The sequence below is a fragment of the Haliotis asinina genome, chromosome 2 (assembly GCF_037392515.1).
Source record: "Haliotis asinina isolate JCU_RB_2024 chromosome 2, JCU_Hal_asi_v2, whole genome shotgun sequence".
NCBI lineage: Eukaryota > Metazoa > Mollusca > Gastropoda > Lepetellida > Haliotidae > Haliotis > Haliotis asinina.
Genome location: NC_090281.1, coordinates 84282908 through 84309788, shown reverse-complemented (window position 1 = coordinate 84309788; position 26881 = coordinate 84282908). Strand labels below are relative to the sequence as shown.

The following is a 26881-nucleotide window of genomic DNA, read 5'->3' as shown; positions in this document are numbered from 1 at the left end:
ACGTGGTTGATACTTGTCATTTTTTTTCCCATGCAGTTACGTAGATCGATGCTCATGATGACTGGTCCAGAACCTATTATTAACAGACCGCCGCCATACATATGGACTATTACGGCGTTAAAACAGCAAATAAACGATCGATCGGTCTTCTTTCACCCTGTACTCTCGACGGTACCGTTGCCGTCGGGATACGTAGAGATTCTGGAATGTATCTCCTCAAGATCTGTAAGACGTGACTGATCAGGCACTTGAAGTAGGACAGGCAAGGAAGCTCAGCTCTCCGGGGAGATTCAGTCGAATAACGGGGCGGTGGTGTAGTCCCGTGGTGAAAGCGTTTGTCCGTCGAATACCTTGGTTCGATTCCCCACAGGAGTGAAATATGCAAACCCATTTCTGGTGTCTCATGTGAGGATATTGTTGGAATAATGCAATAATTGGCATACAACATAACTCACTCACTAGTGTGGTACCTTATGCTAACGCCAGTCCTGGGGACTCACTCATTACAGGTGGGGGAACGGGCAAACAGGTTGGTTTAGGCATCAAATTGGCACAAACTATGGTTTCTAGGCTTGTTTGGGGTTTCACCATACCCCCAATTACGCCAAGGACCTTGCAGTTTACTCTCACTTGAAACACACAGGAGTACTGTAACAGTAACTAAACTTGTCTCAGTTTAAGGCGTCTTTACCCATTTCGTTGTGAATTCGGATCTCGGGAATCATCACATCTCAGTTCAGTGTTGGGTTGGTCGAACACCCCCATATCTGTACAACAGATGCGTTCTTGGTGTCACTCGCACCGTAAAGCCTCGCATTGTTTCTACACCAACATTGACCATCGACGTGTCTAAGCTTGAAGCCTCGCGGTTACAACGTTTGACTCACATCACGTCTTAGAACCCAGGTTTAATTCCTCAAATGTGTAGTATTCCCCCACCCTTACATTGCAACAATAAAGCTTAACCACATTTACTGTCACATTCACGGTGTATATAATGAACGAAAAAGGACTCCTCTTTAAAGAAACATTCTTTATTGAAGTATTTACACAAATATAAAATGGTTCATAATCTCAGTATCAAAACTGCTTTGTCAGACGAAACGACCTCTATTCCGTTGACACGCTTCTCGGAGACGATGTTAAGATGTAAGCGGTTATATATACATGTCCATAGCAAGAGGACTGGCCACAACGCAGAGAAAGCAAAGGATGTTTCTGTCATGAAATCTAATAATTCTTTATAAACTTGAAAAAAAATACCTGATCAAATGTTTGAACACATGAAGTGGATGAAACCGACTTGCTCAACAGGCAGGGTTTCTTTTTCAAATTCATATAGAATCAATAATTATGTGTGGTATGGCATGGTTTTGCCATGCTCTATAACCCCTGTTTAATTGTTTGTACATTTGAAGCCTAACAACACTGATTAGAAAACAGATTGAAAACAGTCCCCAAATTATTGCCCGTCTCTGCGCTGCAGCCCCTCCCCAACCAACAGAGACACAGGCAAGAACGCGTATCCCCCACTTAGAAGGTGAGGGGGTCTAGTTTGCCTCAGTGCCCTCGCGGCAAACGGAGGGAAGACTCTTCTCGTAGAAAGCCGACATGATGTCTCCTATTGTCTGGCTGCACCTTCTCAGTACCTCCACCTCGCACTGGGTACGTCTTTCGGCCAGACTAGAACATAAGAATGATCAATGTAAGAACAATATGTGAACAACAGGTTGCTGTATAAAATTTTACTTTACAATGCATCGCGACGCGTACATTCGGAACAACCTGGCATCGCATAGAAGTGTTATAGTTCAGTGGAATATCGGCGCTCAAAAACACGCGGACCTCAGAGAAAACAGTCGTATTATCAGCAGATGTTAGCGTGTTTTCTGTATTAAAGAAAAACCAATTTACACAGATCCCGATACATATCGGTAAGGTGAGAAAGTTAAGGGCAGGTCGAGAGGAATGGTGCATATCTTTGCATCTTTACAGTTGCTCACATTAGGGATTATATCAATGGAGATTCCACCTGAAGATGTGGGTTAGAATGGGCCCTTTAGTCACTGCATGCCATAAGAGACGAAATGGACCGTCGGTCTCTGACTACGCTTTAGCCGAACGTGGTATTAGCCGTAAGATGACTGTCGTGACGTCATGTGGGTGTATAATTTACGGTTAACCCCACAGTCAGCAAAAGTCTATGTTTGCCACAGGCACCTGTACATGATCGACGTGGACCAGGTGACAGAGAGTATGAGCAGTGATCGATACCATCGGACAACGATGAAAGTCAACTCCACATAGTCGAACCTGACCACTCACCCTGGGCTTTTCAGAGCAGCATGGGACACCCATCCTTGACCGATATGTAGTGCAGAACAATACCAAAATCTCTCACTCACTTTGTAAGAGGAGTTACAGGGATACAAATAATTTGACACATATTATTGGTGCTTTTTGTTTTTTTAAAAGAATATATTATTGATATCAATAACAAGATAACAGCAAAATCAGATGATTATGGATGCTTGTAGCAATGTACACTTACGCGCAGACGAGGGTTTTGGTAACACTGTTGGAGAGTTGTCTTTCCTTGCTGCCGAAACGGATGACAACGGAGAGGTAGCCGATATAAGTGTTGTACTGGGAGTAGCATGGCATCAGGCTGGTGGTGTTCATCAGACAGGAGAGGTCATCATCATCCTCGATAACTGAAGGAGAAACCGTCACATCTGTCTCTGTGTTGTGTTTAACGGTTACACGACACCGGGTTTTATCATGACAGTATTGTAAAGGTGAGTGTATTTTCACAAGATCTGTTTTCATTTATACTAGCTTACTTGATATTAGTTTACTGGCAGTCTTTTCATGGTATATCTTATGATTTCAAATACTGTCCAACGATTTCATAAAATACAGGTTTATTGTGGACTTGTGGAGAACATTTCCAAACATAAACTACTAGTGACCTATATCATGTCCGATGCGGTTCAATATGTTATCTTAAATCATATGTTGCTGTGTATATTTTAGATTAATTGACTTGCCGTTGCATGCAATCGTGACGGTCCAGAATGTGTTTACTTTTAAACAACTGGTATACTCACTACCTCCTGTGTCGTACACACATGCTCATGGCATACGCATACAGTTGACGAAATGCTCAGCTTTTAAATGATGATAAATGTGCTAGCCATGGATGGGACTGAGATTTTATGCCGGTGTTGACAACTTGCTGGATTGGACAACTGCCAGATTCTGCAGAGTCCACTGTACATAGCAGTTTTCTAGCAAGTGCAAAATTGATGATGCGGCTTTAAGCAGCGCGTACTCACCTTTCTAGCAGAATTTTGTATGATTATGAAAACGGTTCGATCACTTTTCTAATTCTACATCGACTTACGTGTGAGGTTGTCGCAAAGTCCGGCGTAGGCCTCGCTGACGGTTGACTTGTCGAACAATGGACGGAAGACTGTGGAGATCTCGTTTTCGGAGGAGCTGAGGTTCTCGTCGATACACTTGACAAACTTGTCCTTGGCCCTAGACGAGAGAGTGATTGAACTTCTACTCTGCGTTTACCAATATCGGGAACGGAATTACATCCACTAGAGGAGTACCGTACTTTGTAGAAAGAATAAGCCTCACACTTAGGCTTATGCAGTTATTTCTTTTGTTCGTCATTCTGCTGAGAGCATAATGTAAAACATAACTGAGTGTATAGTGAGTGAGTGAGTTTAGGTTTACGCCGCACTCAGCAATATTCCAGCTATATGGCGGCGGTCTGGAAATAATCGAGTCTAGACCAGACAATCCAGTGATCAACAACATGAGCATCGATCTGCGCAATTGGGAACAGATGACATGTGTGAACCAAGTCAGCGAGCCTGACCACGCGATCCCGTTAGTCGCTTCTTACGACAAGCAGTCACCTTTTATGGCAAGCATGGGTTGCTGAAGGCCTGTTCTACCCCGGGACCTTCACTGGTCACTGAGTGTATAGTATTATGGCAAGTGGAATATGTATGTTTAATAGGTAACTTACTTGCAGATGGATTTGAAGGCCTTTTGGGTAAAGTTTTTCGAGACTGGTTCATCGACTGGTGGAGCTTCGAACTCGGTATCGTTGGCAATCATCGAAAGACACCTGACCACACCCCCACCCATGACGTCAACTTCTTCATCGCCATAGACCATGGACAGGAACAAAACTGCCAGAAGGCAGAAACACACTTTATAAGGAATGACTTTACATATTGATTACCAAATGTGTGACGTTCAACATTGAACTGAATATATTTTGGGATGTACCGGTATTTACGTAAGACCGAAGTGTTAAATCTGCCCTTTGTAATTACACAGTGTGTAAAGTGCCTTTCAAGTATATAACTCCTAAAACACCCATTAGTCACTCCTTTTGAATAAATCCATCATCACAATAATGTCACAGACAGCTTATTTAATCATTAACACAACACGTAAAGAGAGTCATACGTCATCGTAATAACCTCACATAATTGGGTGTTTATTAATAACATGTAGAGACCATACAAATTCCGTGACATCGTTTAGCCGTTACAGCAACATTAACCATTCTGTTATGGCAAGTCAGGAAACAATAGTCTGTTAGTAAGCGTAGTCAGTTTTTTTTCCATTAATGGCAAAACATTTTGTATGATTACGCATAATAGAATGGGAGCACCAGCAGTGTATTTATGCATAACTGAGCATGTCCGTTCATCTGAGGGTTTGAATAATCGAGTCTGGATCAATTGTTCAGACGCAGCTCCTGCTAAAGTATATTGTTACGTCATCCCTATTGTTCTATTCCCTCCGACATTTCCAAGATAACGTAACAGAAGATATAGGAAAGCTCCACTGTATAGATATACCTTGGTGTCCTCGATTTCACTCAACATTGTTTGTAACGTTGTAACTTAAAACGCCTGACTAATTGGCAAAATTACTCTCAAACTCACTAAAATACAAGGGTTGATTTATTTTCCTAGAAATAAAACTCCCTTGTATCTCAATAATAACAAAACGTGTAGTTAAAGTTACAATTTGTGGTATAGTCTGGTTTAAGTCGTAAATGTTTTGGTATTTCGAACACTTACCAGCCATCAGTCCTATGAAAGTCTTCATGATGATTCGGTGTAAGTAATATCCGAAAGCCTGGTTCGAATGATAGTGCTATAGTTGAAACTCAACTCGAAATGACACTGTGTGTTTTTGCCCGCTTTTTATAACTTCCAAACTGCGAACGGCACAAGGTGTCCCAAGTCGGAAGTTAGCGCTGGTTGGTCGTGTCGGTAGCGTGGGGATGTCACCCCCCTCTAATCTCACTGAACCTGCTAAGCTTCCTTAACACTGCCTGTGGATATTCTTACACACGTGAACCGTTGTCATTACCTGTTTGTGACATAAACTCCTTGATGATTTCTTCAAGTTCTTCTGAATTTTCAAATTTGCTTCTTGCTTAATTGTATGGAAGATAATCCACACTTAAACTGTGTGGAAAATATGTTTTAAAAATCTCGGCGTGTGTCCACTTAGGGACAGCTGAACAAATTAAAATGTGGCTCTAAATTGCAGAAAAACGTCTTGCTATATTTTTTCGTGTGTTAAAGATGTGTTTCAGATGTATTTTATTGTTTGCAAATAATTCCTTATTTGTACTGACGTTTCCTATCCAAATGTATTCCAATGATGCAAATAAGCTTGACGGAAAGAAAAGCACGTTCAAACAGCGCGGCGACGTGACTTGGGGGCACGTGACCCAAGTATCACGGTCAGGCTGGCTTCTCTCACGTCCGCGCGTCTCGCACCTGTTTATGAAATGTGACATAGTGACCTCGGCTTAACTCTTCACTCCGTTACGATTGCAACCTCAGCACATGTGGAGAGACTGTGTTTCTTGTTGAGCCCTTCAGTGCTAAATTCCCTATGTTTGTCACATTTGATGATTCATCAGTTCTTCACTCTCTTCTAAGTAAGTGCAAGAAATGATTTCCCATGGGATTGCGATTATTTTGAATTCGTTATTCATTACATATTTGTTCAATGTCGAAGCTGGGTTTGATGAACGTACAGTTCATGAATATTGTGACGTCAGACCTGCTAACCTGTAATGCCTACATATTGGATCAGAATTAAAGTCTCAAATTGTCATTCCCTTTCATGATTAATCAGATGTATATCAGTCAAGGGAATTGAAACCAACCAGTCATTAAACTGCAACTGGTACCAAACACAAACACATAAATATTTGCATATGTAATATCTGAAAACGTAACTATGTTAAAGTCTCTGTATTCTTTAATGTTTTAATGGATGCAGAATATTAGGTTTGCACAGTTTAATTTTACAGCAGGGAAGTCTGACTTATGTAGTAGGGCCGTTTCATAAGGCTGTTTGGGAAAAAAATGAAAACACGTCTACATTTCCTGGTGTTTGAACTAAAAAAATAAGAGAAATACAAGTCAAGGTCATTCTCAGTATTGCGTCCGTTTCACAAGGGTGTGCTGGAGCATATTAAACGTGTCAATTTTCTGTAACTATTATGCTTTTTTTTTTTTTTTTTTTTTTTAAAAAAAATTCGCTCTATCTTGATTGACGGGAATAGCTGAATGGTGTGTCCAACTAAGGCCAGAAGTATATTCATTCTTAAAGATTTGTGAACGGTACAGTTACATCACCTTGAAGCTTACACAACACATTAGTTGAACTGTGAAGAGTTGCATCTGCTTTCACATTACAAACATTTTACTTCAACGGAAACTGGCATGTTTTAACCATCATCAGTAGAGATAATATATTGCATAGTTTTAAAGTGTATTATAACTTAACAAGTTGGAGAGAGTGATACATGTACAAAATGATACCATGAAAATACACAAGCCAGTCGGGCCAGTGACTGTAGAAATTCAATGGCCCGACTAGATTTTGACTGGGCATGGGCTATCGGGCCAGTGGCTATTTCGCATACTGCACATGAGTACTGTTGGTCCTGGAAATAGGATTGCCTGACAAAAGCCCCAAAACACAGACCCAGATAATATATACGGAAACAATTCAGATTTAAGAGGGTTTCTTTATATCTTAATATAAAATATCATCACTGCATTTGAACACGTCAGAGCAGCACTACTTGTCAGATCAAACCTGATACTGGTACTTGTCACTTGTTATTTTGTCTTTTTTTTCCCTGCTATGGGGCTTCTGTCCTGTGGGGCTTTTGTCCGTCTGCCAGAAACAGAGTTGTACTATTGGTTTATTTAATAAGGTTCTTGAATACCGATAAAGTGGAAGGAGACCATTGATCTGTTTTAAAATCCTCCTTCAGAAATGCTCTGTAGGTTCAGTCAGTAACTACGGTTGTCTCAAAAAGTGTATTTCTTTGAAATTTTGTGATTTTTTTTATAACTATACCAACGTCTTTCCTGACAATATAGATAAAGCAATATAACTAGGAATAAAAAAATTACATTATCCGATAATCAGGAGTGTGATTTTGATGTCAACATTACTTTCTGTGTTTAATCCAGTATACTTTCCAAGGAGTAAGAAAATGAGATCATTATTATCACGGCGTGCATTGTGCAGTACTGCCTTACATGACATTGTTACCTGAAAGTTTAATGGTTTAAACTTTTTAGTAATACCTCCAGTTGTATTTATCCTGTAGGTCGTTAAAACAGTTGATTGTAGCTCCTGGTGTCTTACGAGTGACTGTTTAGATTTTTCCATCTTGATGTCGTAACCCCTCGAGCTCCTTTTCGACTTAGCTGCACTGAGCTCAATTTGCACTTTCGTTTTAGCAGGGAGCCTATATAGAGAGTTATAGAGTATCCCTGGTTTTAGGCAAGATGCCATCGATTCGAAATATTTTAAAACGACGCTCTTAATCTTGGGCAGGATTGATTTCATTTAAGGCAAATAACTCGCAATTAGTGTTATAACGGGTAGCTCGGCTAGACAGTTGGACCTGTCCCAGTCCTGCAGTCAAGGCTACATTTTCTCGAATAACATTTCAAATCATGTGGGCAGGATGTGTCGAGTTACTAGCTGTTTGACCTTGATGATCACTTGATTGTCTCTAGTTTGTTTACAGGCTGTGGTTGAATGGAAGGAGTTTCACGGACATTGAGGGGTCCAAACTAATTGAAAAGCTGGTGTGGGGTAAACAAAGAAAAGAAATGACTAAGACATCGAAGATCATACGCACTACACTCAGCTATAGCTTATGAAGACATATCAAATAAAAGAAAATACAGCGTCAGCATAGTGTTTCATCTATGAACAAATGGTGTGTATTCACAATTAGCACTTCATTGCTTTGTTGGTTATTCCTCTTGATTCAAACTATGCATTTGTGAATGCTGGTGGTTTAACTGCCAACATGCCCAGTGTTTCATTGTAAATGTTGTACAGTCCATTTTCATCTTGACCCACTGTCCCAGTCTGGCTCAACAAGCAGTCCCATATGACATGTTTACCCTTTTAAGCACTTAGTTTTCGGCAGTCTATTGGCACAATTTTCTTAACTACTTCTCCCTTTAGACCATATGTAATCATTTTCTGAGGATAGTAAACAGTGGGACTTCTTTTGTGCTGCAATATTGAAGGAAGATCACCCTCAGAAAGCATCATCTACAGCATTACAGGAACTGAACATGGACTTGCCAGCACTTCATATTGCTGGACAGGCAAACAGTCTCTGAATAATTCACACCCCTCCATTACAACATGTGTGGGTGGGATAACCGAGTGTTATCATGCCAAGGACCTAAGCTCAGTTTCCTATCTGAAGCCCAATTCTTATGTGAACCAACATATTTCTAAAAGCAGCTTAAAACCAAACTCTCACTCCCTGATGGTTACCATGGAATGTTTTCAAATCTGGCCTCAGCAAACCAGTCATTGTTGAATGCTCCACCACCTTGTTTCTATCTCACAACAAAGCTGTAATGAGCTGCTGCAGTGTCCCACCACCTTGTTTCTATCTCACAACAAAGCTGTAATGAGCTGCTGCAGTGTCCCACCACCTTGTTTCTATCTCACAACAAAGCTGTAATGAGCTGCTGCAGTGTCCCACCACCTTGTTTCTATCTCACAACAAAGCTGTAATGAGCTGCTGCAGTGTCCCACCACCTTGTTTCTATCTCACAACAAAGCTGTAATGAGCTGCTGCAGTGTCCCACCACCTTGTGGGTGTTGTGTTTCTATGTCACAACAAACAAAGCTGTAACCAGCTGCTGCAATGTCCCACCATCTTGGATGTCATGTTTCTATGTCACAACAAACAAAGCTGTAATCAGCTGCAGCTGGGAAACTGGTGTTTTAATAACATAACCATTACAATGAGGTTGACAAAACAGTGGACACCTCACGATCAGTGGTCAAGAGTCTTCGCTTGAACAAATACTATTGGAAACCAAGAAACAATTCGTTGAAAGTTATACTACACATCTTGACAAATCATGGAAACAAGAAAAAGAATAAATTGCAAACCTTGACTAAACAGTCCATTTATACAAGATGTACATAGTCTGTCTTCTAAACAATCTCCAGATTTGAGCAGAACAACAACATTGTAATTATAAAAAAAGTTAACAAAATGGAAATTTATTTTTTCTCAATAAGTACCACAGAATCTACTTAGATTTACTTCAAAAGTAATTAAAAGTAGCCAACATTATAAAACAACACTTTCCAATACTTAATGCCACAATTCTCAGCATTTACTGAGGAACAACATAGTCATTTTTACTCAAAGGTGTTTTCCTCTGCAAATGGTCAGAAGTATCAACATTTCTCCGGTCAAAAAACAGAGCTGTTGGAATTTTGAAGCAAATACATTTCCTAAATGAAATCTCCTGCCAATACAGTATTAAGATTTTCAAGCCTACAAGATGTAATGACCTTAACAAAATGAGTAGCACCTTAAAGACAAGATGACACAAAAACAGATACAAAGAGTCCTAAAACTGTCAAATATCTCTTCTTGACGGTTCATAATACTTTTCACATAAGCAGGAAAAATGTTCAAAGCTGAAATAAAATTTCACCCTGTTGAAGAAACAAATATTTCTGTATTCACAAAGTATTATAATTAACTGTGTGTTCAACTAGCCATCTCATATTTTGAATAAAGTTGATAAATTTTAATTTTTAAAATGAAATGTTAACAACATTCTCTTCCCACAGAGGTTACTTGTCATACCTTCCTTGAATCTCTGTTCTAATACAGCTATATTTCCCCATTTTCGTGAAATTGCCTAGTGGCTAAACCTTGTCAAATGAATTATCTCCCTTCTTTCCATCCAATCAGAACACATGTTACATCAACTTAGATCTAAATTGACAAATACATGCAAATGTGGGGCCACAAATATCCTTCCTCTTCCAGAGACTTGTGTTGATGTGACGCATAATGGCTAGCTTATCTGTTGTCAATGAGGGCAATGGAGACTCCACTGATCCGCTATTACACGACTGAGTTCTGTCCAGAGTTGTGCATCTCAACCTAGAGCAGGTTCTAGTTTCCTGAAGCAGGTTCTAGTTTCCTGAGGGCAATGGAAACGCCATTGACCCGCTATTACACGACTGAGTTCTGTCCAGAGTTGTGCATCTCAACCTTGAGCAGGTTCTAGTTTCCTGAAGCATATGAAAATTACTGAGGCTTTGTGAATGATCACGTTTGAAACCACGTTGCTGATTGCACAAGTAATTCTGATTGCAACCAATCATGAATCCTGAACACTTGCCCCATGAAAGAGTCTTATTAGAACAGAGGTTCATTGGAGGGTATGACAAGTAACCTCTGTGGGAAGAGAATGTGTTAATAACTGAACTGACAATTTTTGAAAGTATACCTTAGTTACCCTTGTGTGTTCGATCTTGGCTCTGTTGCATATATTAACTTCATTTTTAAAACAAATAATACTGATGAAAATACACAGGGAAATTGTGAAAATTGAAAGAAAATGAATATGAAAATAGGATGGGTTAAGAATGAAAAGAAATTACACAAAAGCCTATGTACAACTCACAAGAAGTAAAAGAATACCCAATTCTTTCATAATGTAGTCATCAATCATGGCAGATTAACAAAGTAATATGAAAGCATGGGGTCTTCTTTAACTTGAACTGTATGAATAAAAAGGTAATAACATGTCCACAACATACAAGTGAAGCTTAAACACGATCAGGGCAAAACCTATTTTTTTCACAAACAATGACTTCATCTGTAAAAACCACTGGCAAAAATCAAAGTATGTATCATATACTTTTCTGATAATGTTTGAGTTATCTCTCAGTTAATGTCAATGATCAAAACCTGAATGCAATGCAGGTACCTCATCATAATATTGACAGTGTACACAAATTAATAAATGTTTGGAGGTCTTCTGTTCTCAATCAGTATAAAATTATGATTGCTTACATATTTTTAATGCACATATATATATGTAGTCAATGACCAGTTGGTTTTGCCCTAGAGGTGAACAACAGGCCACATTTACAATGTCAAATCACAGGCTCTTCTCTTTCACATACGTAAATCACAGTCTTGTCAAAGGGACAAAGCAACACATCTAAACTAACAAAACAACAAAAAGTGTAAATTGATCAAAGATCTACAAAATATGGATGACAAATGAAAAGAAAATGAATCAAACCTCATATCACATTGACAGTGTAGTCAGTTGGTTTTTCATGTACATTATCAGTATTTGTGTAGTATTTTTCTTGCTCTGCTAAACTTTTTGTTCAGGGAGGGGTCAACTCTTGGTTACTGATTTGCTTCTTTTATCAGATGCATCAAGGTCAGGTACATATGTACCATAATTTCAGGTCCTGTTTAATTGGAATAATACAAAATGAAATTTCGGTTACATGGATATCATGCAAAACAGATGAGTAATGAAAATGGAAAACTAAAAACCATACTTTTACACCAAATTCATTGAATTTGCTGAAGGCATATAAGTTACATATTTTGTGTATGTTTAAAAATATACTGTTTATCATCTATGATAAACTATATAAACACTCTTCACAAGCTGAGATCTCTTCATGTGTCATTAGTCCTGTCTGGCATGTCATCAGTTTACAATATCTACGACTTCATGATTTGTTTTTTGAATGAATGTATCATTTGTATGGTATCTGTATGCATCTGTTGAATTTAAGATCCTGACTGGTTTGATTATGTTGTCAGACTTCCTATAGTGAGTTAGTTTCATGCCACTTTTAGCAATATTTCAGCTATATCATGACATGGGACACCAGAAATGTGCCTCACCCAATCAAGGAATCGAACCCAGGCCTTCAGCCTGACAAGCAGACCCTTTAACCATTTGGCTACTCCACTGCCTCATCAGACTTCATTAGCTGATTAGGTTCCCCCAGGTAAATGGCATATCATCTATCAATGACTGAAGACTGTCTACCATAAAAGAGTCATACTAATAATAATGGTGTTAAGTTTAAAACTTCTGTTGTTTTAAAACAATATCTCAAATTTATTTGAAGTGATTACCCAGTCTGCATCTAAAAACATAATCAGTAAGGATAAGGATAAGGACACTCTTAAATGGGTGTGTTTTAACTGGTTATGCTCATATGCAATATATAGATTTATACAATAAACAATCATTACTATTAAAGTCATAAGCATACAGTGAATGTTACAATAAATCTAAAAACGTTTTCATTCATGAAAGAAAAATAAACTTTGTCACCTACAACTTTGTGCCAATGGAAATCTGTTGGTTAAATATATTTATTGTGACTATCAGTCGATATACATAGCATTTGTAACATTAAATAGAACACACTGACAACTGATAGGAATGCACACACAATCAATGAAGGCTGAAATCATACAATGCTACTAAAAGATACAAAAAATACCAAATTAGTTTGACTACAAAAAAGCACAACAGCTATAACTATAGTTCTTATAATATATATGTGCATTATTAACAAATGCGGAGTTTATGTAAATATACATAAGGTTTCATTTATCACAAACATCTGTCCATTTCATCAAATTTAACAATTTAAAGGTAAACATTTTGGGAAACCTAGCCTCAACATTTGAGCCCATGCAATCCACGGAAACTATCCAGTGTGAAACTGAGCATTACAACACAAGCCATCAGTGTGCAGTATAGATGACTGCAGCACAAATGGTACACACTTGAGAAAGGATTGGAACACTATCATTGTGAAGAAAGGGTTTCTGTTTGAGCAGATTGATAAAGGATTGTTACACAATCATTGCATGCTTGTGGAAAGGATTGTTAAACTGTTGATTACACTAGAGTAGATAATTATATTCTGAGTGCAAACACATCTGATGACTTGCAAGAAGTATCTCAACTCATGGATTGTGGAGGAGGTACATATTTCTCTGTGCATGTATAATATGTTAACATCGGTGCAATGAAAGGTATCACTAGTGTTTGTCTTGTTCTCAATTCTGGAAAGTAACACAAGTAGAGCAATGTTGTTTGAAGCGGGAAAGGTCACTCTGGTTTGTAAAGATTACAAAACTGAACAAGAAAGGTTTGTGAAAAGACTAACAGATTTTGGCATTAGAAAAGCTTTACCTTGTGTATTTGTGTTCAATTACGATTCATTAATCTGAAATCAGAGAATCATCCTAGTTGAAGGCATATATAATGATATGGAATAAGCGATCAGTAACTACATCATTACATGGACATCTGTTAAACAACCAAGGCTGGTTATCATTATACCCATCTGAAACTTTTCTTACATAACTACCAGCCCAGAATGAGCATATTACGGATAACCTTTGAAATGCATTGATGGAGGAACATGGCAAATACATTATACTTATTCAAGGCTAAGCTGTCTCACTTACCAGCCCCAAGTCAGCATAATGTACCTTTACGTTTGGTAAAATATAATCAAATTGGGCAGAGCTATCTTATTCACTGGCCCAAGATGAGCATACACCGTTTGATCTTTCCACAATGCATTGTTAGGGTCACACATGGATGATAATGATAATCCATTGAAAGGGCTATGCCGTCTCACTTACCAGCCCTCACAATGGATATTGATGATGACTTGAAATGAACCCCCAAAAAACAACCAATGTCTTCTCTGACAGGGTAACTGATACTTTGTCATTTTAAGTTGAAAACTACCATGTAAATAATAACATGATCTAATAAACTATGAATGAACATATACTCACCTTCAGGATTGAATAAATGCAGTTAATGATGATGACTATGATGATGACGAGGCAGGTAAATTATACACATATATAATAACATACAGCCCCATAAATATAGGATTAATACTCTAATAATTTACCTGCGTGGAATGATGCAAGTCTAGAGAAATACTTAATATCATATGTAAACATACATTGTTGATGTCGAAGCGAGGGAAATGACAATTCAGAGAATGCTACAACAACCACAAAACAACAAACTGTTTCAGTGACCCATGACCAAACGTGCTGATAGGGCAGAACATGCTTACTCTATTTGTACAACCTGGAACAAGTGGTATTAATATTTTTTCTATAAATACTGTAAAGCTATGATGAGTGTCTGTCATGTAAATGTATTTGCTGGACATCAAGTATGATTTATTAATAGTGCCCCTATCTCATGGTTTGGAATCATTTTACTTTGTGATGAAGTCACTTCAAACCTGCAGAAGCCTGGTCAACGTCAGGACATGGGGCTTCTTCACATGGGTACAACGGGTGGTGGGTCCCGTACCATGATATTGCTGGAATATTGCTATAAGCAAAATAAAACCCAATAAGAAACTTTAAAAATGAGATGCACCTCAACTCACTCGGGTTTACTCTCTAAACATTGGGCAGTGAATTCATTCTGGATTCAAGGAAAGTAACTCCTTATTTGGGAGTTACAATGTTGAAATGGGTACTGAAGCTACAAGTTGTGTTTTTACTTTCCATACTAAGTTAAATAAACTGCCACAAGGCACAATATATGAAATGACAAATCTGTATAATGTTAGGAATTATTTGAAGCAGTTTTGTTAGATTTGTTGCTGATGTAGACAATGTTGTGTTGTCATTTCTATCGCTAATCACATCAGTCTACACCATCACATTACATAAAGGTAACTCTTTTACTTGAGCAAATGGTTGCCAGCACTTCACTAGCTGTGGGGCCTAACCTGGCTGGGGAGTTGGAAGGGGAGTCTGTTGGGGACAGCATCACAGGCTGCATCCCATCATCGGTGTGAGGAACCGTGTCTGTGTTCAAGTTGCCATTCCTTGACAAAGAATCACTGACCTCCGAGTACTGGTCAAAGGACTCCCCTAGTCCCTCATCCTTGCGATGTGCGGACATGACACTCTCAGTTGAGTTTGGTCTGTCATCGCGGAGATGAACCTTGTCCTCCAGTCCAGTCAGTCTCCCATGATCCTCCTCCTCCTCCAGTGGCGATGCAAGATGAGTCTCGATTTTAATCTCATCAGCACCCACCACAAATTCACTGAATTCTCCTGGTGCTGGTTTCATTGACTCTCTACGTTTCCGCTCTATTTCCTCGGGAATAGTTTCTGCTATTATCCGTGAGGAGGTCACTTCCACTGAAGGAACATGAACAGGAGTCTGAGAAATGGCCATGTCAACGCTTAACGTATCCCGTTTGAATGAACTCGACTTCCATGTCTGATTAGCAGCACCAGCTGATGTTGACAGCTCATGTAAAGGCTCCATTGATAGAGATCGTTTCAGACGGTCCAATGACATCTGACTTCGTTTTCGGGATAATCTGCGATCTGAAAACATAAAAACAATTATTAAACCCTTGTGCAAGAGACATTTTCAACTCCAGTTTTTATTCCGTTTCTGTTCTGTTCCTCTAGTCCCTTTAGCCTCCATTTTACCTTACAGTGATCATTTAATCCTTGGCCTCAAATGCAAATATACCACTCAAAAGAAGTTACTGAAAAGCTTATTTTCCCATGATAGTCCTGTTTGTTTGAAATTTCAAAACACAGCCTTCCAAATTTGGCTGTTCGTTACATTCTTTTGACAAGAATACGAACAAATTCATTTTGATTGGAAATATTGCTCAACCTATTTCTTTTCTATTTGTATTCATATGACCAATTTCTCATGAAAACTGAAGTATAGGTGAAATGGTTTGATTTTCATTTATCATTACCAAACAGTTTAGTTAAATATGGCTTGGACAGATATAGTCTAGATGAGGGTATAACAGGGAAAAATCCATTATTATGGGTCTTCCAGGGAACATGCATTAGATATATTGGTATACAGTTTTCATGATCAGTGATTAAACAGGAATGAGGGATTTTGCATGATATCCTCATAAAATATCAAAACTGGCTCATTTTGAGGGTTATTCTCAACTACAAATTCAAGCTCATCTTGGATTTGAACTGGCTCACCATTTTCATCATTTATTTATATGGTAATTGCTGTTTTTGTAATAAACCTACAAGAGTTTTCCCCCTTTAATACCAAAGAAAATTGCCATGCCTTTGTTTCTCTGCTTGATATTTCATTGCCTTTTTGATTATCAGGACTTTTTGTACATTGTCTTTTTGACATTGTGCAGATTTTGTTTTCTTTCTATTGCCATGTTTCCTATGAACCAAAATTATGGCCAAAACACCTATCTAAATCAGTGGTTGAAGATTTCTCAGTCAAATCAAGGAAACATGGGTAAAATATCTACAAAAGCACAAGTAGGCTTACAAGACTTATCTCCCTTGATCTATTGATGCCAGACAAAATAGGAAGGACGTGTGAAATAGGATTATATAATTTTTGTGCTCTTATTTTGTGTTAAGTATAAAAACGGGAAAATAACGATAAAGAAGGCTAGTTAGTAGGGATATTGGGTGTAATCTACCAGAATTACGATGACTGAAAGGGAGGTCAACCGCACTACCCAAAAACTCTATTTGTTTTGAGTAGTATAGTTTGGATTTGGATGACTGCATGTTGGGATGAACACTGTTGGAAAATGGAATGCAGAGCTTGATTAGATGGTTATGAATAAACACATGGGGTTAATGAGATTATATTGTGTTATTGCTAAGAATGCATTCATGAATAGTGATAACAAAAACAGTGAGCCATTACGATATCCACACCATGCCAAAGTCTTTTGGGCTAACATCATTGACATATACTGGATCATTTGATCACACTGTGACTCAACTGATAAATGATTAAATTGTGACTTACTTAAAACAAAGTAAGAAATGTTACTACCGAATGCTTGTTATGAAAAAATCATTTGTGAAGAAATTCAGAAACTTTGATGAAACTTTTAAAACATTTTTTGATCCAGTATGACAATGAATTCAATGCCAAAGAAGTGCAAGAATATATCCCCATGAAACCGACAATGAGCTTACACACGAGCATTAACCCAATATGCGCACACGCAATCAGGGGCGGGCTGACGAAACACCAGACAGGCAGATTCTAACCTGAGGAGATGCAAAGCAGGCAACTGACTGGCCAACTGATGGACTGATGGATTGACGGACAGGTTGCAGGTAGCACAGACTGCAGGCGACATAGACGCACACTGGGGAGACTGGAGGAGGAGGACGAGAGGGATAGCCAACCAATGTCCACGTGACTGCAGCTGAGAAAGAGTGCTCGGAACAGGCGTGTCTTGTGAGTAAACGTGCAGCTGAATCTTGTACTGTGGCAGGCAACTAGTCATTCTTCACCCTCGGCATTCAGTGCAACTCTTACAATTATTTTTTTTTTTTCATTTTTTTTATAAATCTATTCCCTCTATGTAAGGACAAAATCAAAATTATGATTGCAATATCAGTGAGGGTACAGATGGTATACAGTTATATTGTTTCCAGAAAGAGATTTTATGATAAAAACTTGAGCCAAGGGTGAATAAGTCTAAAAGAGCAACAAAATATAAAACTGCTTCCCAAGAAGAAACTGAAGTTATGAATCTAAATGAACAGATTTATGAGTGAGTAAAAATTCTTCAATCTGAGGCATAATTCCTATGGTTAATTAAATGCATTATAAAAACATTAAATACAATATCACACAATGTAGTAGACATAAAAACAATGCCTCAGTTTGAAATCATGAAAACGTGATCGCTAGTGACTGAAATAGTAGAAGATTGTGACCAATGAGGAAAAAAAACAGTAGCTACAAACAGAACATCAAACAAACTGACACAACAAAACCAATATTCAAAATAAGAACTTCAGTTCAGTACAAATGTCCATAGTTATCTCCCTTTATAACACAGCATTTCTTTATTGGCAAGACAAGGAAAATTATCAATGGAAAAAACTCCAAATTTCCAGATGGTCCAGTCACAAAATAGTTGGATCTAGTGAAGTTATCAGATTTTTGAAATGTGATTAATTCACTCTTTCCAAGTATTTCAGCAAATACAATTTGCCACGCAATAAACATATTAACAGTCTTCAACCTGAGATGCTATGTTAGCAAGGGCAATGGATCAAATAAGCTGGCTTGAGTCATTAGGCCAAACCATTATTTTTCACTTGCCCTTCAAATCTGTTGAAATAGAGAAAATGTTTGAATGTCCCTTTTTCATTCCAACAATAAGCAGATAGTACACTGCACCCATTTTTTTTTCTACCTAAGAATTCACAATAACACATTTTGCATCAGTATAATCATGAAGATATCTTCATGTAAAATAATCTGTAAGTCAAGTAAAAAAGAGTGTGGCCTCATAAATAAATAAACATCAGTAATTTGTAATGCATTAATGTTCCTGTACAAGTCTGAATGAGGAGATAGAAAACACTGGAGCTGGTTCATACAGCCAGGAGCTAACCATTACTACTTCCATCGATATATGGGTTCGACAAACCACTATTGAATAGTGACTGTATAATAGGAAGATCAGTTCTTGGATTGATTGTGCAGTTGGTTGAAAGTTCACATTCAGGTCATACCTTCAGTTTTGATATTTGCTTGTACCTAAACTATTACATAGCCTATCATATAACACTCACAATCAAAACTGTACATACATTGAAAATACATGTTGTTATTTTGTTATTTAGTACCAGCATGTTAGATACTGTCACAACAGTCAGTACACATGTACTCTTTTGCATCCAATATGGATTTCATTGGAGGGAAGGTAAAAATGATTTTTTGATGTGAATGATAATTTTCTCTTTATGATATTTAAATGATATATCTTACATACACAAATTCTGTATTCATTCTTCAACAGCATTTATATAATTTGGACAAGCCAGAAAATGTTTTCATTTTTTTATGGAAGGCTGAAATGTGAATTCACAGTAGATTCATAGTAATTTATATGATAATACAAACTGAGAGGTAAAAGAAATTGTTGTGGGAAAATTTGGCGTAAATTTTACTTAATATCTTCAGTGTTCAGTAAATGATATTTTCCACCTGAGATTTGGGAAGAATGCTTTCTTTTTTTCTAAAACAAGACTAGAAGTCTAGGAAATATAATTCCATGTGTCTCTAACAGTTTTTTTTTTACAGTCTTAGGGAGTAGGGTTTGGTAGAACCAAATGTCCCTCTTTGTCAAGCCAGCTTCCACGTACATGTCCATGACAATAAAATACAACATTCAAATTTGAATGCATACAAATACAACAGTTATTAAGTATTAACAAGTCATACAATAAAACATCACATTCATTCGAAGTCACTTTTCTTTGGAAAATTTCATTCTGTTTTCAAACTCTGGAATAAAAGCAATGTTATAATACACAAGGTTAATGATATAAATTTTCAGAGTTTGTTATATACATCACAGTTTGAACTATGTTAGTTGTACATGTCCTAATGATCTACATTTACATACTATGAGAATTGTATTGCAAGTAATAGAACATTTGACAAAACAAGACAACGTCAACTTTCTTGGAAAAGTGGATTGGAGGCACGGTTTGAACTATCAACACCATATTTACATGATTGAACAAATAAATACTGTCATCTAACACATTCACTTTCAACAACAGGATTTTCATCTCCCCCTCAAAAAACACAATCAAAATAGAAATTATATCAAAGTACAACAGCTAAAGTTCTATTTTGCTAAAAAACAGACATGTTTGTAATAAAAGATTTCAGAAATTGTACAGTTTCATAAACATCTCCCAACATGGGCTTGTAAAACAATCTTCACTTTTGCAAAATCAGACACTTTCCAGGAGTCAGTGGTTGTAATCACACCTCAATTGTATTCATGTGAGGGAGAACACAATTAAACGCTTCATGAACAAGGAAGAATAGAGCAGATGACAAAAACGTCTGGCCATGCTGACAACATGTGTCTTGTTCTGGACAAAGGTCTGTTAGTAAATGCATGGAAGCAATACTGACAGGAAGAACAGAAATTGGAAGAATCAAACAGTACAAAAGCAGACAGTCAGAAGGCGATCAACACCTTGAAACCATACACAGAACCAATAACTTATGCAAGTTCACAAACAATCATGGAATAAACAAAGTCCGTGACCAAAAGGAAACACATAGAAAGGAATCTAAACTATAGAGCCCATGTGACCAAGTATTAGTTCCAGCATTTCTATTTCAGAATTAATGCCACAATATTTCATTTATTGAATTCACTGTATAACCAATCGCCAAACACTTATACAGTGCTTGAAAGGAAGAATTAGTCATGATCTTCACTCTTCCTGGCATCAATATTAAGGCTGCCAACCAGAGACTTCCAGTATCTCATCTTCTTACTTGTGGGCTTGGGTTGGTTGGGATTTGGAGTCTTCATCCCATTGCTGCGCAGAATCTCAAGCAGTTCAAAGCGGAAGGAGGATATGTCTTGTTTGAGCTCATTGACATCATCCTCTGTGACTCCTTCCCCTCTTTGTGGTCCGCGCTGTTTTTGCATGATGTACCGCTTGATGAGGTCCCGCATCACAGCCTGGCGAGGACACCAAAAATGTAAATATATACCATACTTGGGATTGCAGCGAGGAGCTTTGGGCACTAAGCACTCAGATTAATGAGGTAAATCTCTTGAAACAACATGTTTTAATTATAATTAATAAGAAATGACTCATTTATTAAAAACAATAAAGTCTTTGCACAACTCTATGACAACAGAGAAATGGAATGTTCTGTCCTGCCATTCCTATACCAATTATATACATGGTCCTGGGAAATGGCCAACCCTAGCTAATTCATGTCATTTGAAGCAGACTTTCCAACTGCATATTTATGAAACATCCAAAATCATTATCCTAATAACACATTGTGTCACATTTTGACAACCATCCTTAATATCACCGCCTGGATCTAAACACAAAATAATACACTGTCAATGCAGTCTTTAACGTGTCAGATGTAAAGCCTCAACACATGAGAATAATTAGTCTCTGTTATAAAACAGATTTCATTTGGCATAACAGGTAAAACAGCATATATATGAATGGATCAATGAAAATCAGTAATACAAGTAGAGCTTGCATAAAGGTTAAACATGTAAAGGAGTGTTTCATTTCAGAGGAAAAAGCATTGTGATTCAGATAATAATGCACAGGTGTCTTTAATTCTGAAACTTAAAGTATTTCTTATCATATCAAGTTATCAGAAACAATCATTGATTTTATCAAGGATTAGTAAGGGATATCTGTCCACCAAGATTTGAATCACTGGGACACCAATGTGTTCATTGTACACTGTAGACCATTGTGTTCATTGTACACTGTAGACCAATGCTAAGCCTCTGAATATATATAATTTTGATATATACGAATAATTCCTTTTAAATTTGAAAGAAGTCCCAGTGTGCTGGATGATTCAGGACCTGAGGAAAACTTGCCTTGCATTATTCAGAGCTTTTTCATTTCAGAAAGGGATGGGCAGAAGGGAAAATAATATGTTTCAGGGGCTGTGAGACAGACTAGTTACATTGTAGTACCGAGGGGCAAGGCAAATTCCATGTTTGTTGAGTTGGTTGTTGATTACCCTTTATTCCAGCTATGTAATGCCCATCATAATCAGATCTGGATTACATCACCAGCATCAGTCAGTACTACTGGGATGCAACCAACGGAGTGAGCTTGACCACCGGATCTAGTTCATCACCCTGCACAACAACTATGTGGTGTCACCATGACGTGATATTTATCCCATCATACACAAGTGAGAAACAGACAAACCACTGGAAGATAATTGCTTGCGTTTTGCTGTTGTTGTTGATTTGTGGCAAGCAAATCATTCATCATGGTGTCATCACAGAGCAGCCACTGGTCTCACTCTGACTGGAAAAGTCTGTGACTGGTTCATAATGTGGGCAGCAATCAGTCTGTCAGTCATGACATCAATGATGAGTGTCTGCTCCAGGATATCCAAAGTATGCATCCAAATATTAGACATTAACTCTCTATTGTAAACTGTATTTATAGAAAAATAGGTTTTATACACTTTTGTACCCCAAGGCTGAAGTTCCATGTCACTGGTTACCTGATATTTTATTTCTCTTTCATTGATCTTCTTTACAATTTTCTGAAAAAAGAAAATAGGAATAATATTAGTTAACTAAAACATACTAATTAATGGATTGCTACTTTGTTTCATCGGAAGCACAGTAAAGACATAGTTTCAATGCAGCACAATGTACATGTTTGTTGTGTAATGCTGACACCAGCAATATGACTGAAGAATGTAGATACTCAAGTTTGGACCACTGATTGGCATTCTGAGTATTGATCACTACATTCAGGATACACTGACTTCTGTCAGTGAACCTGGTGAGTCAATCACATCAGACATACTTACAAGAAGAATTAGTTGCTGAAGACCAGTTTAATCCAGATCTTTGCAACAAAACACCTATATCAATACTGAATTACCTACATGTGTTGTGTTCTGTTGCTGTATTAATATTCCTCATGGACACTGTGTCCTTTACTGGTTTTAGTCAAAATGGAACATTTCTTTGTCCCGAACATGTTTTATCATTATGTCCTTTGCCACAACAGTATCTCTATAGAACACTGTGTCTCGTCATGTGTCAGTCATATGCATCGCTTATTAATATGTCTTATTGTTTCAGCATAACACTCCATCCATTGTAAAAATAATTTACCACTGTGTTTTATGAAGATTTAAGTCTCTACTGTGAACATTCTCTCGACACATATGAGTGTCTATCATGCCTTTATGGTCTGATCTGACTATTGTCGGTCATGAACATTGTGTCTAACAAGAACATAGTGTTATCTCAACATCATCTATAATGAACATTGTTTCAACACTAAGTCTGACTTGGAATACTCATGAATAAAGTGTCTATCATGCCTTTATGGTCTGATCTGACTATTGTCTGTCATGAACATTGTGTCTAACAAGAACATAGTGTTATCTCAACATCATCTATAATGAACATTGTTTCAACACTAAGTCTGACTTGGAATACTCATGAATAAAGTGTCTATCATGTCGTGTTGAGACAATCTTTAGATAACACCAAGTCTGACTTCAAAAGGCCCACCATGAACAATGTGTCTATGATGAAAATGGTGTTATCTAAACATTGTCTCCACACGAAGTCTGACTTCAATACGCCCGTCGTGTATCATTAACAGCATGTCTGTCATTAGCAATGTGTCTATCATGAATATGGTGTTATCTAAACATTGTCTCCACACTAAGTCTGACTTCAATACGCCTGTCGTGAACAATGTATCTGTCATGATCAGTGTCTCTCATGAACAATGTATCTATCAGCTGGGGTGCCCTCAGCACTGAGGGCTCATGCTCACCTTGATACTCTGCCATCGGTTTCTCTTCTGCTTCTTGGAGCATGCACACAGTTTATTCTTGAACCACACAAGAATGTAATAGAAGGTCTTGGGACTGGGAATGATATTGAAGGGAGCAGGCAATGTGCCACTGTCCTCGAAGTAGCTGATCCACAGCTTGGAACGGGCAAACTTCCACTCCTCATCTGCTTGGCTCTGAAATAGGTGCACATCGTCTTATCAATACATGATATCTACATAGTCTTGCTTATTTATAAAAATCAATGGTCTATTCCTTACATATTTACATGTGTATGTAGTGTAAGGAGATACAAGGTATACTGTCAGTACTTTGTGTTGAATCCCCTGTGATACAGTTCTCAGCCTTTACCTTCACATCTGCAATAAAGCATTACTGTGATATTTTACAGGTGCTTCAAACACGTTCACATTCTCAACCTTTTTCTCAAATTGTTTTAAGGAATGTTCTCAACTTCCAGTTATTTTTTAACTGAATGGATGTCTTTCACGAAAAGGTTAAAATATGTATAACTTATAAATATACATGTATATGAAGATCAAATAAAAGAAGTCTTTAACATAGTGGTATTGGTGTCATTCAGGTTGGGTAAATATCACCACAAAGCTGAAGCATCTCAGGTATTCTCAGAGCTCTGTGGGGAATTTTTACATAAAAATACATACAGAAACAAATAGTAAATCATTTCCATTTTGTGTATATTTTAAAATTAATAAGTGCCACTGAGGCTACTTCACGCAGAAAGAACATTAACATGAAAAATGATTATACTATGCATTACAGCTGATGCACAAATTAGTAAATATTTAAATGTGAAATATTACAATTATTCATGAAGTTAGATGTGTATTTAATAAAAATTATAAAGCATTGTTAAAATAAAAAATCTACGTGAAAAATCAGGAAAAGCCATGAAGAAATTACATGATAAGAATATCATAAAGATAACATTTATAGCAGATAAAAGTTTAAATGACACAAATGTCCTTAAAATCATAGATAAGAATAATTCAATAAAACATGAACAAAAATTAACAAATATTTGAAATACCATTTGCAGTGAAACATGTGCTTATATAATGTATGAAATAGCATTTGCAGTGAAACATGTGCTTATATAATGTATGTGTTTACTGGGGATATATTGAGACATTCTACAGGTGTCATTACAAAGATATAAAGAACAACAAAATGAATTACAAGCAGATGATAGGTTCATTAAAAATTTAGAAGTCTTTATTTTCTTAAAACATATGATGATCAATTAATTTGAAAATGGAGTAAGTAAATTGAACTTCTTCAGACATCAAAGATACATGTATTTGAATCCAACATGTGAGAGTAACTCTGAACAGTACTTGCAGAGAGATTACAAAGCAGAGGACTGCCTACAATAGAGAGAAAGTAGGTTGCCCATCCACCTATAGTGCATGTTACCACCCATACAAGTGTTTCACCATTCATAAGATGCAAAAGATACATTGATGAAGGGTAACTAAATTAGAAATTTCTTTCATATTTGTTTTGAAATGCTATGGTTGAATCCTGCTGATATTAACAGTCACCAACACTATATAAAGGTTTGATTTCCAAGTCAATAAAACTTGAATGTATGATTCAGTTTATTGGAAACTAGCATGCCAATATTAAATACTCAATTGGTGTCTTTCATGTGAATTCTATCACATATTGGTGTGCAGGCACTACAAGCTGGTTCCAAAATTAAAACGCTCATTTTCTTTATGTTCAAATGCCATGGCAACACACAATAATGAATTGATAAATGACTCTTATGAAGTGTCAAACACTGTGATTGACAATCTATTTGGAGAAGAGACAGCTTCTATTATAAGGTCAAAGGTCACTTTCTCTGGCAGTTGTGAATATATATACTGGGATGTGTAAGTGTTTCTCGTCCACCAAAAGTGCAGGACATACTGACTGCACGCATGCATACATGTGTATGTACCACTAAATTATACCAGTGCTGATTCTAAGCTTGATTTTGATCACAATCAGACAACTGTCATATTTCAGCATGAACACATCCTGAGTAGCCTTTGCTGTAACATATACTGAGAGAAAATCTCATCTTAGTAAACAATTAATTCTTCAGCATGAGTCGATACAAATTTAAATTCTGTGGCATGCTGAGGGATTAAACTTCTATTGACTTGTTTTGATATATTTGATGTCAAAACACACAAGTGTGATTCAGTTTATCCTCCAAAATCATTTTTCACATGTTTTCACTTTGTCAGCAATAACCATCATTGTCGTCATGGTCTTGAAGGCAGAGATACCCAACTTCAGTAACAAACAATCATTGATGTCATCTGATTTTGAAATCATGATAACAGGTGGTGTCACAATGATCTGCAGAGCATTGTGTCACAATTTCATTAGTGTCATGTCTTCCAAGAGAGGTTGCATGATTTCATTGGGGAAGCCAATTTTGGACAACAAATGTATTTAACATACCTCAGTCTTTCCTGCCAAACCAATTCAATCCCATGTTTTTTCACATCTTTTGGAAAACACATTTAAAGTAAAATGACAATTTCATTGTTAAAGATATTGAATTTTTTGCAAATTTTCCATTACCAAATATGTTTTAGCCACAAACCATAAACAAAGAGTGCAAGTACAATTCAGTCTGGATTGAAAGACAAGTGCACATTGGATATGTGTGAACATAGGGGATGTGACCTTCAAGAGTTGACCTGCCAGTGACCTTGACCTCTCCTAGTTACTCACATATATAATCTGGTATGAATTGCTCATCATAGCAATGAGCATGTTGAGAAGGACTACCAGAGCAATCCAACTATACACCCCAAACATCAGTTTCCCAATCAGTTCAGTATACTCATGATTGAACTTTGGCCGAAGTTCAGCATGATCAAGATCCACCAAACCAAATACGGACCAGTACAATGTCTGCAGTATCTCAAATAGACTGGAAAAAAAGACAAGGACATAAATAAGATTTGGTCAAAGATCTAGGGCAGCTGGAGAAGGTGCTGGTGATGGTTCAACAGGATAAGCAG

The 26881-nt window shown here is 37.3% G+C and overlaps 2 protein-coding genes across 6 annotated transcripts in view; both read right to left on the bottom strand.

Annotated features, from left to right (window-relative positions):
* Nucleotides 1-1470: 1470 nt before the first annotated feature.
* On the bottom strand, nucleotides 1471-4248 carry LOC137274469 (uncharacterized). Its single transcript, XM_067807670.1, has 4 exons — nucleotides 4046-4248; nucleotides 3407-3543; nucleotides 2552-2714; nucleotides 1471-1683 (listed from the first exon to the last, which is right to left on the bottom strand). Exons 1-4 carry the CDS (start codon nucleotides 4195-4197, stop codon nucleotides 1551-1553), a joined length of 585 nt encoding a protein of 194 aa, XP_067663771.1. The 5' UTR covers nucleotides 4198-4248; the 3' UTR covers nucleotides 1471-1550.
* Nucleotides 4249-13602: 9354 nt separating this feature from the next.
* LOC137274468 (transient receptor potential-gamma protein-like) overlaps nucleotides 13603-26881 on the bottom strand; it is a 97497-nt gene continuing 84218 nt past the window's right edge. For 2 of the 5 annotated variants that reach the window (XM_067807665.1, XM_067807666.1), the window contains exons 8-12: nucleotides 26589-26790; nucleotides 23813-24007; nucleotides 22512-22553; nucleotides 20778-20967; nucleotides 14565-15811 (exon numbers count right to left, since the gene is read on the bottom strand). In XM_067807665.1, coding sequence (XP_067663766.1) covers nucleotides 15135-15811; nucleotides 20778-20967; nucleotides 22512-22553; nucleotides 23813-24007; nucleotides 26589-26790 — 1306 coding nt within the window. In that variant the 3' untranslated portion in view covers nucleotides 14565-15134. Of the gene's footprint in view, nucleotides 13654-14564; nucleotides 15812-20777; nucleotides 20968-22511; nucleotides 22554-23812; nucleotides 24008-26588; nucleotides 26791-26881 lie in introns of those variants that run through there. The other 3 variants (XM_067807667.1, XM_067807668.1, XM_067807669.1) reach the window with 2 other exon arrangements.